At 39.0% G+C, this 16,919-nt stretch overlaps 2 protein-coding genes across 2 annotated transcripts; both read left to right on the top strand.

Annotated features, from left to right (window-relative positions):
• The first annotated feature begins 310 nt into the window (after window positions 1–310).
• Window positions 311–6,962, top strand: slc25a15a (solute carrier family 25 member 15a). The gene is made up of 7 exons (XM_083913717.1): window positions 311–434; window positions 700–777; window positions 2,488–2,746; window positions 3,875–4,015; window positions 4,092–4,267; window positions 4,375–4,533; window positions 6,195–6,962. Exons 2-7 carry the CDS (start codon window positions 723–725, stop codon window positions 6,314–6,316), a joined length of 912 nt encoding a protein of 303 aa, XP_083769843.1. The 5' UTR covers window positions 311–434; window positions 700–722; the 3' UTR covers window positions 6,317–6,962.
• A 2,422-nt stretch (window positions 6,963–9,384) lies between these two features.
• On the top strand, window positions 9,385–13,740 carry stoml3a (stomatin (EPB72)-like 3a; the record flags this gene model as incomplete). The annotated part of the gene is made up of 7 exons (XM_083913583.1): window positions 9,385–9,463; window positions 10,762–10,865; window positions 11,808–11,880; window positions 12,044–12,126; window positions 12,224–12,427; window positions 13,315–13,449; window positions 13,555–13,740. 7 exons carry the CDS (start codon window positions 9,385–9,387, stop codon window positions 13,738–13,740), a joined length of 864 nt encoding a protein of 287 aa, XP_083769709.1.
• Window positions 13,741–16,919: the final 3,179 nt, after the last annotated feature.

The raw sequence follows: 16,919 nt of genomic DNA, 5'->3' as shown, positions 1-16,919 counted from the left end.
AATGCTTTCTAATCCAATAATAAGATAGGGAACGACGATGAAATACACATTAAAAGAAAATAAAATAGTCATCGGATGTTAACAGTTATATTAAAAGGTAGAAGTATATCAAATGAACAGTCCAATTAAACGCCTAATGATCATACTTTAATTTTGCGGTTAAGAGAAATGGTTTCCCGTGTTAAGCTTAGCTTGATACAAGTCATTGTGCGCTTGGTGTGCGTAAAGTGCACACTAACACTCGGCGTTAACGACCTGTTGCATTCCGCGAATAGCTTTCATAAGAATTTACCAAGAAGGCGGAAGTACAGTAAGATATAAAACTCCCAAGAACAAGCCCGGGCATGGCAGAATATAAAGGAAATTCGAACGCTGTCCCGCGTTTCTGAAAATCTGTGCCAATTCAGATGCTCATATTGAATCGTAGGCTGGAGGTGAGTCTGTCTATGTGTCGTGTTACTCTGTGAGGGAAACAGGAGGATTAAGAGACCAAGGAGACACAATGTGAACACGTCCTATGTCCGGGTCTGCTTCACAGACGTGTTTAATACTTCTGCCTTGTGTCTGTAGTCTTCAATACCGAGTCTATTGTGTCTTTGTAGTTTTATATCTTAGCAGATCAGTTCTAAATTTACAAGTACTTTCAGTTTTGTGTGTGAAGAAATTATGCCACGGTTGTCAAATAGCTTTGATTTTCAGGTTCACATCATTTAAGAATCACCATGGCTCCACATCCCATAATCCAGGCAATCATCGACTTCTCAGCTGGAGCAATAGGTGATCTGTCTGTCTGTCTGTCCGTCTGCCTGCCTGTCTCCCTCTCTAGACCATGATCCCCAATGACTTAAAATCAAGCCTATTAAAAAATAAAATTAGTATTAATCATACCTTTACTATTATCCAAGTTAATACAATGCCTGTGCATAATAACTTTTCTCACTGTCTCACTCACTCACTGTTCCTTCTCTATCTACTGTAGAAACACATTTAAACATTCATTGTCTCTGTCTGTGTTTTTTTTTCTTCATTTATAAGACTATTATTAGAGTAGTACTGAAAAACTATTTAGATCATAGTATGCTGAAGATAACCACTGAAATGCACCAGTGACATTCTTTCTTGATAAATTGTTAACGGATGACACATATGAACTTCCACCTCTATTTAGGGGGAAGAGAACATTTAGTCATTGGTCAGGGTGAAGCTATGAGGTCAGATGTAGTAATCAGTACTACACTGCATTTCTGCAGGCAAACTCAACCACAGTGGGTCTGCGTACTACAATGTGTAGTTGGGGAAGCATAATAATAAAAAGGGTCCACACTGTCCCTGGACTCTGCTTCAGGACACTTCTGCTCTTCTAAGACACAACATCAGTTGTCGGTCTTGTTGAAGATAAGTAAGAGGCCTCTTGACTCTTCTTTGAAAACACCACGGTACTCTGTTTTCCCAATGACATGGTGTCTGATGTCTCCAAGAAGATCCTCAATATTGCTGCTGAGCATCCGACACTGAAATCTCTCATCATCCACACAGGAGCCCTTGATATTGTGAGGCAACATCAGAGGTATTAAAACAAGACTTCATTGATCTGATAAACAAAGTTCAGTGTTTAAATACTGAAGTGTTTTTCAGCGGACCTCCACCAACAGTTCGGTGAGGAGATGAGACATTCAGCAGGCTGATGATGCTAAACAGATGGCTCAAAGACACGTGTACTGCTCAATCAATGAACTTCACTGACAATTTCAACATATTTTGGGAATGCAGGCACCTCTTTAAGGCAGATGGATTTTGCCTTAACAAGTACAGCTGCTAAGTTCCAACATTTTTAATTTCTTTGCGAAAATCCAAAACAAAAGATGAGACGGCGCTCTGGTGAGGGCGCTGAGATTAGGATTGACTATAAAGGACAGCTGATTCAGAAAGAAGCTGCAACGTCACCATCTTCACCCCAACAAGTGGATTAACTCTCTCCATTTAGTCTTGACTCCCCATATCTGTTTTTCCCAGACAGGGGGAAGAGCTTCGTCAATATTGGAATCCAACTAACACCACACCAAGATCAAATATTTTCCCCCATTAACCTCCCACACCGTCCAAACCCTTCCACTCTATCACCTTGGAAACAATCCTCAGCTAAAAGTGACAGAGACCACCAAGATACCTAGGAAAAGTCTTTGATGAGTTTGCTGAACTGCTGTCAGTTATCTGCACATAATACCAACCGTGAACACTTTCTAATCCAGGTTAAAAACATTTCTCTTTTCATGTGCTTATAGCTGAGCTCTTTTTAATGACTTTAAATATTATCTACTTTCTTCTTTTACTTTTTTTTAATTCTACTTCACTCCTGCTTTTAACTGTGTTTTTTTGTTATTTGTTTTTATGCTGTTTTTAAAAAATGTTTTGTCTTTATGTAAAGGACATTCATTTGTATGAAATTCGCTATATTAATAAAGATGTCCTGCCTTGCCTTGCCTTCAGGTGGTACAGCTTGTGTGCTGAGTGGTCAGCCGTTTGACACCACAAAGGTGAAGATGCAGACATTCCCCACCATGTACCGCGGCTTCATCCACTGCTTCACATCGACCTTCAGGCAGGAGGGACTACGTGGCCTATACAGAGGCACAACCCCGGCCCTCATAGCCAACATCAGTGAGAACGCTGTGCTTTTCTTGAGTTATGGTCTCTGCCAGGATGCAATCCGCTTTGTGTCCAGGATGGAGAAAGGGGCTGATCTCAGGTTTGACACTGTGATTTCTGTGTATGTATTTATGTATCTATAACAAGCTCCATAACTCGCTGTGGCGAGGAGCAACATTTTGATATATTAGTATTGTATGACTTAACAAATATTATTATGAACCATGCCTTTAGTTCTTTAGCCTTGTTTCCAGAGCATCAGTGTCACTTCTTAGAATGATATTTTTGCTGCTAATGACATTTTCAGAGGTTCAAATCTCCTCATTACCTCCATATTTCTCCTAATATTGATGAGAGACAAACAACACATTCAAAAACTGGGAAAGAAAAGACATGACTAAATGCAATCAAATAGTTAGGGATAAAGGGATATATACTATAATAGATTTTATTATATAACCTACTAAAATCTCACTTTTATGAATACCTTAAAAATAAGAAGCTACCTTGTAAAAGAAAAAGGATTCATTAAAATGGTGAAGGAGATGCACCCTTTATTAGATTTTTTTAGACTGAGCTAGCAAAAAACATACTAGGTCGAATTTATTAAAAATACATGGAAAACCACAAGTTCACTAATTTGGAGAGTGTAATCATACTTCTTTATAACAACTGTTACTCAAACAAAGTACCCTAGGGAGGCAACAACAAGCTGTGTGATTGTGATATAGACACCATTTTTCACTCCTTTCTGAGCCTGAGCAAATATTACTTGGCAGAATACCACAAGCACTATCTCAACAAACAGATAAGTATCTTCTTAGAATTTTAAGAGAAGCGGCACTTAAGCAAATAACAAAAAACAGGCTTGGTGATGGTGAAGGTTTTTTGTTTGAGCTCTTTGCGATAGAAACAATTATCTTAATCAGATCCGATCTGGACCAGGACATATAATCATGCACCCAGAAAATCATCTTGAGTACCTTCACAGGAGGCTTTTCTATTAAGAAATGTGGGTCATCTGTGTGTCAGCAGACTATAACAGGGCAAATTACCTCATATTTGTGGTTATGATAGAAAGTAATTCATTTAAGAATTTGAATGTCCCGAGTAGTCTTGATGACCGATACATTTGGATTCTTAAATAAATTGCCTGTCTTCCTTTACACACTATAAATACCCCTAATTGTTTATTTCTTCTATTGTGCTTCTTTTCATTGCCTATCAGTGATATTCAGAAGGCATCCGCAGGGTCGTTAGCCTCCATCTTTTCCTCCCTGGCGATATGCCCCACTGAGCTGGTGAAATGTCGTCTGCAGGCCATGCACGAAATGGAAAGATCTGGCAAGATCGCAAGTGGACAGAGAAGGTCAGTGTGACAACAAAGGAATTGGAATTAGTTTCAGTTGATGCAGGTTTGACTGTGTTTTGTGGTTTGACCTCAGCACAGTGTGGACAGTAGTGAAGACAGTGTTGAAGACGGAAGGTCCCCTGGGTTTGTACCAAGGACTGACCTCTACCTGGGTGAGGGAGATACCAGGTTACTTCTGCTTTTTCGGGGCCTATGAAATGTGTCGGTCTAAATTTGCGCAGAACATGGGCACGGACAAGGACAGTATAGGTATGGTTATTTTATTTTCCATTTAAATTTAATGAGGCATTTTTGCAGTTTATGATGTATGCCTGTTTCTATGATCTGCTCCCGCAAAATCATTCTGGTTTTTACAGGTATTCTTCCACTCATGTTCAGCGGTGGATTTGGGGGAGCTTGTCTGTGGATGATGGTCTTTCCCATAGACTGTGTGAAGTCCAGGATCCAGGTGTACTCTTTAACTGGGAGACAAGAGGGCTTCATGAAGACCTTCATGGGGATCATACGTACTGAGGGTAAGACCTTAACGTGGATTTTGAAATCCAGCCAGATGGATTTGGTTCTCAAAAGCACAGTTCTCACATTTTACCAGATAAAAAAAGATTAATTCTGGTTGTTGTCTTCTCAAATGTCTGTAAAGATTCAACATTCAGACCATATCTGTGACAACAGGGGAGCACTACTGACTGGGATGTATCACACAACCATATAATCATAGTTTGAAGGAACACAACTGTATAATTTGGCTTTTTTGTGAAAGAACAGTTCTGACTTAAACACATACTTACTGTCTAGACTCCACTCTTCCATTTTGTTCATAATCAGGTCAGACATTTAGAAATGACCTCTGAAGTCACAGTTGATTAGAGTTCATTCAGAAGAGAAGAATTTGCCAACAGTATTTGTTTTCTTACCTTCTCTTATACATCTGCAAAAAATACTGTTAAATACAGTGAGACAGTCATCAATATTCACCTTCCTTTCCATAGTGACGGAATAAACACAGTCAGTATTTGGTTATGGTTATGCTGTCTCATGCCAGTCAATGTGCACAATGAGACAAAATTACTACTACTTGAATGAGCCCTGAAGGAGATAGCGTTGTTAGACTTGATAACAGAGAAAACACCAGTTCATATCATGAAGTTATACATTAATATTAGTATGTACGGTACAAAGGGTGTCCAGCATAACAACAAGAGCAACAAGAGCAAAGCTGAAAATAGCGATCTGAATGTGTTGCACACATAAGCCCTCTGAGGCACGTTTTCTGGTTATTCATTTTCTAAGCTTTTTTTAATCTGTGTAAACAAGTGAAAAAAGTTTTGTTGGGGGATTTCTTTTTTGTAAGGTTGATTTTGTCTGTTTAGGTTCATTTTTATCTTTTTAGAGAAATGGGGTAGTGGTGCACCCCTGTGGCGGAAGTTAGTATTACATCAACAAACAGGATAATTGATCCTGACAAAAACCTGCCATAAGTTGTTTTTTAGGTTAAAAAAATACTTTAAAAAATAACATAAAAATGTCCCTTTGAAGTTTTTCTTTCACTTATTCTAAAGTCATAAACGCAGGAGATAAAACAATCTAGATCAGACTCACCAGAAAACACAAGTCTCACTTGCAAAAGTATCCATTTGAAGAATGTGCAAGTTTGTACATGCTGTGCTCCTCAGCTCATAACCATAGAAATAATGTGCTTCTAAATGGATATTTTTTACTCCACTGTTCTCTGTAAACTGTAGACACCATAGTGTGTGAAACGCTACAATCTGACCTGTTGCATCTTATCTCTGTGGGCATGCTTAAAGTACTGAGTCATAACCACATGCCCCACCATCTGCACCATCTGTTAGTATGGTGGGGAGATATGCAGTAATGCAGTTGTATGTATTTAGAAGTAGGCTAAATTAATTAGATGATACATTTAAAAAAAAAACATGTTAACATGACACAAATGAAGCTACACCTGTTTGGGAGTGCACTATAATCACATATCTACCTTATAACCTTATAGTAGAGACAGTCATTTACACCCTAAGTCTCTTATCGACATGTTGTGTTAAAAAAGGGGAGCTGAGGTTGTAACACTTTGAAAAGCTCCGAACGCACCACTGCTGGCCTGGCTCATCTTTTGGGAATGACCTGTGTTGCTGCTTGACTCTATGTTGTCCCACAGGGTTTACTGCTCTGTACTCGGGTCTAACTCCTACCATGATACGCACCTTCCCTGCCAACGGAGCCCTCTTCCTGGCATATGAGGTCAGTCGCAAGTTTATGATGAAGACAGCGGGTGACTGATGCAGACTTGAAAAAAGTATTGTGCTGAAACACTGCCTTGTCATCTTGTACTTTTTAAATGAAATGACAAAAAGTTTTTTGTGTCTTCTCATTTTAGTAGATGTGTTAATTCTGCAAATATTGCTGCTATTGATATGGCTGTATTCAATGTGAATAACATGGAAACATATCCCGGTACTGTGCTGTCTAAAGTGATTTAAAATAAAGTTATAATGTCAACCTCCATTTTTTTAGTGTAATACCTTACCTCATCAGGGCTAATGATTTCTGGATTTTACACCATTTGAGATTTTAATTTAAAATCAAATTTGACAGGCATTATCATGGGCACAACAAGAGGGTTCCTGGTTTAAATATGGGCTGGGGCCCTTCTGTGTGGAGTTTGCATGTTCTCCCCGTGTCTGCATGGGTTCTCTCCGGCTTCCTCCCACTGTCCAAAGACATGCAGGTGTTAGGTAAACTGATGACTCTAAATTGCCTGTAAGTGTGAATGTGAGTGTGAATTATATTATTCATAGTTACTGTTAGGCTTTGCTTGCATCTCTGGAAGTGTGTCTGTCTGTCTCTCCCTGTCCATCTGTGTGTCTTTTCTCTCTTTCTCTCTCCTTTTCTTCCTCCCCAACCGGTCAAGACAGATGGCCGTCCTCCACAGAGCTGGGTCTGTCTGACGTTCCTGCCTGTTATAGGGAAGGTTTTCGTTGCCACTGTACTCTACAGAGGAATTGTTGGGTCTATGTAAATCATAAATAAGTCATTGAGTGTGGTCTTTACCTACTCTGTAAAGTGTCCTGAGATAACTTTTGTTATGATTTGACACTATAAATAAAATTGAATTGAATTGAATTGAATGGTTGTCTGTCTCTGTTTGTCTCTATGTGCCCTGTGATAGACTGGCGTCCTGTCCAGGGTTTACCCCTCCTCACACCCAGTGTCATCAGGAATTGGCTCCAGCCCCCGATGCAGCTGATAAGCACATGGTCTTAGTGTGAATAAATCAAACACAAGTTTTAAACTAAATACTAATGTTTATTTTAAAAAAAAGTTTTTCAATATTTCTCCTGGGTCATACCATTTGACATGTTGAACCAAATCATACATGAACGTAACCTAAAATGTCTAAGCAGCAGTTATGCTCATCAGGGGTCCTTTTCTCTCATGTCATTTCCTGTCACATGATCTTCTTGCTGATTTTATCAAAATGGAACCTTAAATGTTGGTTACACCACTTGACAATTCAGGAAATAAGCTTGACTGACAGGTTCCCTAAATTATTAAAATAAATAATGAATTGAATGAATTATATTTTATATGCTTATCATAATCTCTAATTTAGTGTTATGCCACAGCTGTTTATAGGATGGATTATTAAGAAATTCACCCTTTTTAAGCAAGTTACATTTTTTGGTACAAAAGTTTTGAAGGTTACACCACTTCGGTTTTTAATGCAGTGCCATCTGAGGGATCAAAAGTCACAGGTATTCAATGTTGGCTTTTGGCCTCGCCGCTGACGTTCAGAGATTTCTGCAGATTCTCTGAATCTTTCGATGATATTATGGACCTCAACCCATCCTTGCTTGTGAACCACGACTGAGCCTTTCGGGGATGCTCACCTGTTTCCAGTTAACCTGTTCACCTGTGAAATGTTTCTCGTGTTTTCGGAGAATTCCTCAACTTTCCCAGTCTTCTGTCCCACCTTTTTTAGAACATGTTGCAGGCATCAAAATTTTTTCTGTGTTGTGAATTCAGTTAATTATAGGTTAACTTTGTTTTGATAAAAACTGAAAATTGATTATTTGACTGAGGTATCAGAAGAAATTCAAATCATCACTGTCTGTAAAGAAACCCAAACCCACATTTTTACATAACATGTTTTGTTGTTGCGGCGGTGCAGGGATATGTCGCCTCAAAGTGCTGGCCATGCAGCCCCTCACACTCAACCACTTTCCAGCCGACATCAGTTCAGTTGTGAGGGTTCAGGGTCTAGAGGGGACATTGGGATTGGACCGTTGTGCACTGTACAGCCTGAAATCAGTGATGTGACATGGTTTTTACTGTGCGGTCTACATTACTCTCAGTAACTCAACTTATTCGACGGGGAAACGACTTTGACACAACACCGGCAAAGAAACCTGAAACCTCCAGCTCAGAGCAGACTTTCAGTACAGAGAGAAAACACACTGCCATCAGAGCTGTCAGTCAATGACAGTTTCAAGCTAACAAGTTAACAAACTAAAGTAACTCATAAAATCTGCTAACTACGTTTACATTCGGATACGTTGGCTAGTCGCCGATTTTAGTGAAGAGCATAGTCCTCATCTGAGTCTGGGTTGACTGACACCGGGGCGCTGAAACTATAACTTTGTTGAAGACCACTAACGTTAGCTCCAGGGGCAGGCAGCTTTGTCTCAGTGTCCCAAATCCACCCGCGGGTCTCCAGGAGTTGCTCCTGTCATGCTGTGGGTCGGCAATCCGCCCAAAAAGCTCCACTGCCCCACCGCCTCCTGTCTGAAGCCCGCTTAAACATGTTTGCCTATTGCAGATTCTCTTCGATGTGTATATTATTTTAATGAGCCGTTGCGCACTTCTCTTTAAACCTGGGGTCTCTTTGTAAACCTCTGGTAGAAGCTAAATTGTAGTTACCGAAGTGTCACAAGCTAGTGGGGCATGCGCGAGAACAAGCAGACATGAGACATGAGACATGAGAATGATCACATCTCTTTGTATCTGCACCAGCTCTCATGTTTCACGACTTGGATGCCACCTATTGTTTATTCATAACCTGCACTCAACAGGTGTCTAACAGAGTATAATGGAAAAGCACAAGAGCTGAACTTTAAGCTTTCCAACCCAGGAACCACATCGATGCTGGTTAGGCTCTGTGGTTCATATTACCCGTTGGCACCCACTCGGTGAATCCAAGAGTCACACACCAAGTGGGAGTATGAGTTCATGTGTGTGTCAAGTGATGAGGGAAGGGGACAGGCCACACCCCGCAGGGAGACCAGACAGGTAAACAAGTGCAGCACAGAGGGGTTTGACTTGCTCCATCACAACGACAACATACTCTAATGATCTCAACAACGTCCAGCACGGCCGAGATGGTTACACAGGGTAAACTTGAGATCAACAGCGCAGAGAATATCGAAGGTAAATACTCTATGATCTTTTATGAAGAAAGTCTTCAACTGTCATCATATAAGGAATGTTTACTTGCTCATATTTTCATTGTTAACTTGCTGAGCCGAAAAAATTATTTATATATATATATATATATAAGGTGAACATGCAAGTGATAATAAATATTATGTAAAGGCCTCAAAGTGTGCTGCTTTTGAGGGACATGGGAGTTCTAGGAGACCCCCTGTTATTAAGAGCATATCCTCCTTGTTATTATAGATTATAGAATAATTTGACATATATCGCATTATACATTGTCTATAAAACTTTTTGCTTTTTTGCTAACAATAACCATTGTAAAAAAGACACATTTAAAAACGTTTTATATGTATTAATGTATGTCTTGAGCAAAACATTATATTGTTGTTATATTACGTCAGTTAAATTGATTGGCTGGCAGTATTGCTCACCAGCCCCTTGTTAAATTAAATCTGATTCATTCCCTGGGATTCATTTTCTGCTAATTTATTTATTTTTCTTCAAATTCTGATAGGGATTATGATTTTTTTTTTTCAATGAAAGCATTCTGAGAAGTAACAAAAGTCCCAGCTTTTTCCTTCAACAGCACTAGTGCGGAGCAAATTGTTGATCATTAATCAACAAACATAAGCCATTTAATAAGCAAAAATGCCAAACATTCGCTGGTTCCAGCTTCCCAGATCTGAGCCTTGTCCTCTTTCCTCTGTGTTATCATTACAAATTCAATATCTTGGGTTTTGGTCTACATTAGAAGGTGCCACCTTGGACTCTCTGAAATTGTAGGTTTTATTATTGTGTGGTTATTATTTTTTGACATTGTTAAATTGTTTAATGATTGATCAAGTTATTAAAAAAAAGTAATTAACAATTAAAAATAATGCATAGGTTTAGCCCTAAATTTATTTAATCTACCTTCAGACTAGTTTATTTGTATTTTTCCTCTAACAGTCCCTCCCTTTCCTTAAGAATGGTACATCAATAGTTAAGTAGCTTTACGTAATACCCTGTGACTCAGGTGAATGTTTAGTAACATGACTTCCCTCAGAGATTAATTACATCATTAGTGACAAATGAGAAGTGTGGATCCAATTCGTCTCAGTGCCTTATTGGGGGAATGTTGTGTGTCACCTTTGATAAAAGGTTTGTTCTCACTGGATCATGTAACTGTTTAATTGTGTGTACAAGACATCTTTGCTCTAGATATAAATGCTCACAGTGCCATGGAAAATGTGAAAAATGTGCAAAATACCCTACCTCTACGTACTCTGTGTTTTTTACTCTCTCCACAGATAAGAACTCAAGGAGTTTGGGATGTTTCGGTTGGATATTGGTCATCATATCCCTTCTATTTATAATACCGACCTTCCCGATCACAATATTTATGTGTGTTAAGGTAGAGTATACATTGATGTACATTACTGATTAGGATTACACCAATATTGGTTTTTGAAAGCTGATACAGATAACACCATGCCAGATCCTTTATTCACTGCTCTGGAACACACACTCAGACTCAGTCTGTAGTTTAAAACAATTTTAAGGTATTTTGGTGAAGCACATTTGGGATAGAGTAATATAATAATTTTATTTATAAATGGGGGGCTTCACTGTATATGGCAGGTGACACACAGAAAAAGGATGATTTATTTGCTTCCTCTCTATTTAACCATTATTATAACCATATAACATATAGCTTATCTGCAACACTGTGTCTCTGTTTTTTTTTAAATCTTATCTTAGGTTAATATCTCTTTAATATGTGGAGACTTTTTATGTGATCACAACAGCATTCAAATTACTCTGATGACAGTTTTTGCTTGTAGAAAAATAACTGTTTTGAACATGTAACTTTCAGATTATTCATCACCCATGAATTGTTGTATACCACAGATACTGGAGGTGCCAAATAAAGCCACATAGTGGCTTTAAGGCAGGGTAATCCACAACATCCAGTACTTTGACTGAGTGATGAAAAAATGCATTATTGGCAAGTCAAATTAAAGGCACTGTACTTGATATTCAGAACATTAATAAAGCATAAACAAGTCTTTGTTATGTAAAGGTATAGAGGAGTAATGGCATCCTGAGCAGAGAATGAATTCACTGTCTCTCTGTGTGTGCTGTAACCTGAGTTTCTCCGTTGTTTGTTGTGATAGACAGTCAAGTCGTGCATGCAAGTTAGGCATGGAAATGTGCAGATGTATTACACATTTGCTGCAGAAAGACCATCCTTATATAAGACATGTATTACACTGAGTTAAAATTACTTTTATGCTAGTTTGTTTATGGTGTTTCTTATGTTCTTTGTTTGTCTGACTGTGTTTCCAACATCCAGATAGTGCAGGAGTACGAGCGAGCTGTCATTTTTAGACTGGGCCGGATCACAGACAGGAGACCTAAAGGGCCAGGTTTGTCATTGAATGTGCTACATACATGAATAAACACTGTATGGAAAAATGTCCAGGAACTCTTTTCCTTGCTCAGAGTGTCTGTTTAAAAAGTTGTTAACATGCTATGATTTATTGAGCCTACAATCTTTAGAAACTAAGCAGGATCTTTTTTTCTTTGCAGGGCTTTTCTTTGTTCTGCCCTGCACTGATACCTTTGTGAAAGTCGATCTGAGAACTGTGTCCTTTGACATCCCTCCACAAGAGGCATTTGCATTTTTTATATTAACATAAAATGAGGGGAATATCATTGGTGTCTCTCAAATTAGAGGCAGCATTGTAATTGTAACTTTTAACCTTACAGATCCTAACCAAAGACTCTGTGACTGTGTCAGTGGATGGCGTGGTGTACTTCCGCATACACTGCCCCATCTCATCTGTGGCCAATGTGACCAATGCACACTCATCTACACGGCTTTTGGCTCAGACCACCCTGAGGAATGTACTTGGGACCAAAAACCTTGCAGAACTGCTATCTGACAGAGAGGGCATATCAATCAGTATGCAGGTGAGGACAAACTGTGTAGTAATGGGGTTTATGAGGCGCTACAGAGCAAGAGAGAGGAGGGAATGTAGTATTTAGCAACTCTAAGAAGATTTAAAAGGAAATCCATTTGTATTTATGTCGCCTCCTTTAGTTAGTTTGAATGCGTTGTGTCTTTGTGGGGGCAACATAACAACATTTTTAGGCCAAATACATCGAGGTTAGTCCTCATCCGGACAATGTGGGTTTTTCTAAAAGCTACCAAAAAGGAATGAAATGTGTAGCACATGAACAGCGTGCAGCATGCTTTTTAGCTGTAGAGTTGGATTATTTTGTGCTGCGATCAGAATGTGTGCATTTGAGAGGAAAATCTCTGCGCTTTCCCCGATCCTGAAACCCAAAACAGTTAATGAGCTGCATTAGTTCTTCCTGTGCCAACTAGGAGGCAGAGGAAGCAGTAAGACAAGACATGTGATTTTCTTAAAAATGTTATTTAGCTCTTTGCACATCCAGCGGACATGGAGCAACATTTTCTTTATCGGATTTCTCACCATGTGATGAATATTAATCCAATACCCACTCTTCTTTTATCTCTATTTTGGTCTAAACCAGTACAAATCTGGCCCATGAAAGGAAGCCCGCCCACATTTATTTAACACTAAAATGAAATTGAATCACACTTTGATTTTTTTTGTACTTTGAATGTAGCCTGGGAGCATATGTAATGATCGCACTGAGACCGAACCAGAGAACTTATACCACAAAACAAAAATAATTAGTTTATAAAGGCTAAAGGTTCCATGTAGATGAAGAGCTGGTGTTTCATAGTTACATTATTTCTATTAAAACAGATTAGTGGAGCTAACAATGTTTTTATGTGACATGATTTGTTATAAAATATTCCCCTGCAGGAATCTCTTGATGATGCCACTGATCCATGGGGTATTAAGGTGGAGCGTGTGGAAATCAAGGACGTGAAGTTGCCTATGCAGCTGCAAAGAGCCATGGCAGCAGAGGCAGAAGCCAGTCGGGAGGCCAGAGCGAAGGTGAAGAGGGGCTTTGGAAGATTTAATATCCTCTTGATAGCACTCTAGCTGTGAAAAAGGAGGGAACATTTGTGGGAAAAAAACAGTTGTCTGTCTGTGTTCCAGATCATTTCTGCAGAGGGAGAGATGAATGCCTCCAGGGCTCTGAAAGAAGCCTCTCTAATCATCTCTGAGTCACCGTCTGCTCTCCAGCTGCGATACCTGCAGACCCTCAACACCATCGCAGGAGAGAAGAACTCCACCATCATCTTCCCTCTACCCATAGATTTATTGCAGGGTTTAATGAAGTAATTACAATTATAAGCTTCAGTGGTATCTCTTTCAGATAGTCCAAGAGCCCTAGTGTGTTCACTGCTGCACTGCACTGCATTATCACTTCTTATAGAAAGTTTCCCTATTTAAAGTTGTACTGCATAAGATATCAATCTAGTTAATTGTCTTTGAATCTACTCTCTATAAGAGTGACTTAAAACAATGGTGACATCATATGACCCACTAATGAAAGCACTTGTACTTACCTTTTTGCCGAGTATTCCAATCTCACTCAATACGCCGCCATGTTAGTGATGCTGCAGACGGCCGTTGGTCTGCTGGTGGAGCACTGTCTGTTATGCTGCTTTTCATTGTAATCGTAAAATCGGTAACTCCCAACTTCTGAATCAGGATTGGAGTTAGGGCAGAAGTGTAATAGCAACATGTGTGTGTATTGATAGCGACCGTGAACGTGACAAGATGGAGGACTCTGACAGAACCATAAAAATGGATGAAGTCTCTACGTCGAGGTCCTTTCTCTAATAATAATAATATTAAAAAATAAATTTTGTTTGTAAAGCAATTTTTATTATTGAAAACAATCACAAAGTGCTAAAGAGTACGACAAGGTTAAAAAAAGAGCATGAAAATACAAAGTTAAGAGAAAGCTTTTTTAAAAAGAAAGGTTTTCAGGCCCTTCTTAAAGGAGATGGTGGTTTGTGGAGCCCTCAGGTGGTCTGGGAGGGAATTCCACAGGCGAGGAGCAGCTGAGAAGAAGGCCCGGTGCCCCATGGTGCAGAACTTGGTCCTAGAGGGCTGGAGGATGATTTTGTTCCCAGAGCGGAGGTTACGTGTGGATGTTTGTGGTGTGAGTAGTTCTCTAAGGTAGGGAGGGGCATTTCCATGGATGCACTGATGGGTTAGTAGGGTGATTTTGTATTCAATCCTGAAAGAGACAGGAAGCCAGTGTAGTGAGTGAACAATGGGTGTGATATGGTCGTATTTTCGTACCCTCATCAGGATCTTAGTGGCGCTGTTCTGGATGTATTGCCACAAAGCCGTGGACCAGTTTTGTTGCACCTGACAGTGTGGGACGGAGTTTGGCAATGTTCCTGAGGTGGTAGAAGGAGGTCCTGTCTCTCAACTTGATCCAATCGTACGCCATCCTGTCAGACTTTTACTCGCCTCATTTCCTCTTACCAAAAAAATGCATTGATGTGATGTTGGAAGGAGGACCATACTTCTATCTGGTTGACGTATACCTCCCCTAATTATTCATAAACTTTAACCTCCAATAAAAAAAACTAACATGGTACAAAAAAATTCACCCTCTTCAGTTTTGTCATGGAGATATGACCTAAACATACAGACTAGAATGTTTTTTTTTGTACCAGGCCTTAATATGTTTAATTATGCTGTGAAAACGGCCTGTTTAACATGGGGGTCAATGAGAAATTGCTCTATTATGAAACCTGCCCCTAGTGGCCACTCAGCAAACTGCAATTTTTGGCACTTCCTTATTGGATCAACCAGGAAATTGCTGTAGCTGGGGCTTGGAAAGAATTTTGGAAGAATCTTAGAGGCCGCTAGAAAGGTATCTCAAAATTCTACTGATTATGACTTTAAGATGGTATTTAAAGATGTATACACACCAGAACTCACTTGTGTGCACTTATTTCCATATTGTGATTTAATACTTAAATACAAAGTGCAACATATACAGTATAGACATTAGTGTCTCTGACCACAATATTTTAACAAGCTAAGCTACAATTTCGGTTCTGGAGGAGGACAAATAAATAAATAAATAAATAAATAAATGAAATGCACAAGAAAAGTATAACAAGGAACAATGCACGACAACCTTAAAAGACATGCTTTCATATAAACTTATCCAGAGCATGGATTTCTGAATTACAGAATACAATCTTTACAACATAAGTCCTGTAAACGATTAACAGAAATAGCATCCATGTGAAACGCCAACCTTTACTGACATTGGATGTAAAATGTAAACGAAACCTCTTATTCTAGTGTCGAACAAACATTCAGTAAAGAAGCACAAGGTTCATGTCCACAGGACACAGAGGCAATCAGTGCAATCAGAGTGCCTGATGGAGAGAAATACCACTTCCCTTTAAGAACACAGAAAAGCCCACGTAGTTAAACATAGTCAACCTCACCTACAACCAAATTTTTCTTTGAACAGATTTCCACATTTTATGTGTCTGGGAGCTGATAATAATATCATATTATTATATATGTGTAAAGCAATATGTATTTGTACATTTTTGCTGACTGCACTATGCTCTTTAAAATATTCATTCATATTCTGTACAACCAAATCGTTTTATATAAAGGATATCTTGTAAACAGACAGCTGAGCAGTTATGTAAACATGAGCAAAAGCTTAAATAAAAATACAATCAGTACAAAATAATGCGTATGGCAGTAGCTTCCATTCGATGACTCAATTCTCCAGGAGTCCTGAGATTATTTTCTACAATGAGAAATGAGGTAAAAGCGTTCCGATTTTAATGATTTCCTTGCTTATTACGATTAACTTTAATTATTAAACAAAATTTAGATTTTTCCTCTTAACAGGAGTTTTTCCAAAGGTCAACATGAAGTACAGTACAAATGGAGAATGAATGTTTAGAAGCTAGACTTTCCATTATATTTGCTCACAAGGATTTCTGTGGTGAATCTCAAATTACACAAAGTTACCAGCAACTATTCAAATCAGCTGCAAGAGCACTGATAAGGTACACTTACACAAAGAGAAAGAAAAGGGACTGTGTGAACGCAACGTAAAGAACAGATGTTGGATTTTTGACTGCAATGTCTGCACCATTTATGGTTGATTCTACAGTGCCTAACTCCAGACATATAACAGCTACAATACTGATGAACTGCTGTGTTAAAAGGGAATTTCTGTCTATTTTTTCAACCTGAACCATATTTTAACATGCGTCTGTGTCTTTGTGACTATTGGGAACAACATTTTTTATAATTGGTCCATTATTGAGTGAGAGCAGCTGTAAACCGGGCTGCAGTGTAATTGCATGTAGGAATTATGCCCAGCTAATATATATGTACACTAAATGTGCTTGTTTTTGGCACTGATAGATTTCTATTAGGTGTCTGACAACATTATGGAAAGATGGAGAAGTTGATGTTATCTTGTCATGCTTTGGTGTGTAGCTACTGATTCCAGG

This window comes from Echiichthys vipera (assembly GCF_963691815.1).
Source record: "Echiichthys vipera genome assembly, chromosome: 5".
Classification (NCBI taxonomy): Eukaryota; Metazoa; Chordata; class Actinopteri; order Perciformes; family Trachinidae; genus Echiichthys; species Echiichthys vipera.
The sequence above is the reverse complement of the archived record's forward strand: the minus strand, read 5'-3'. Positions and strand labels throughout refer to the sequence as shown.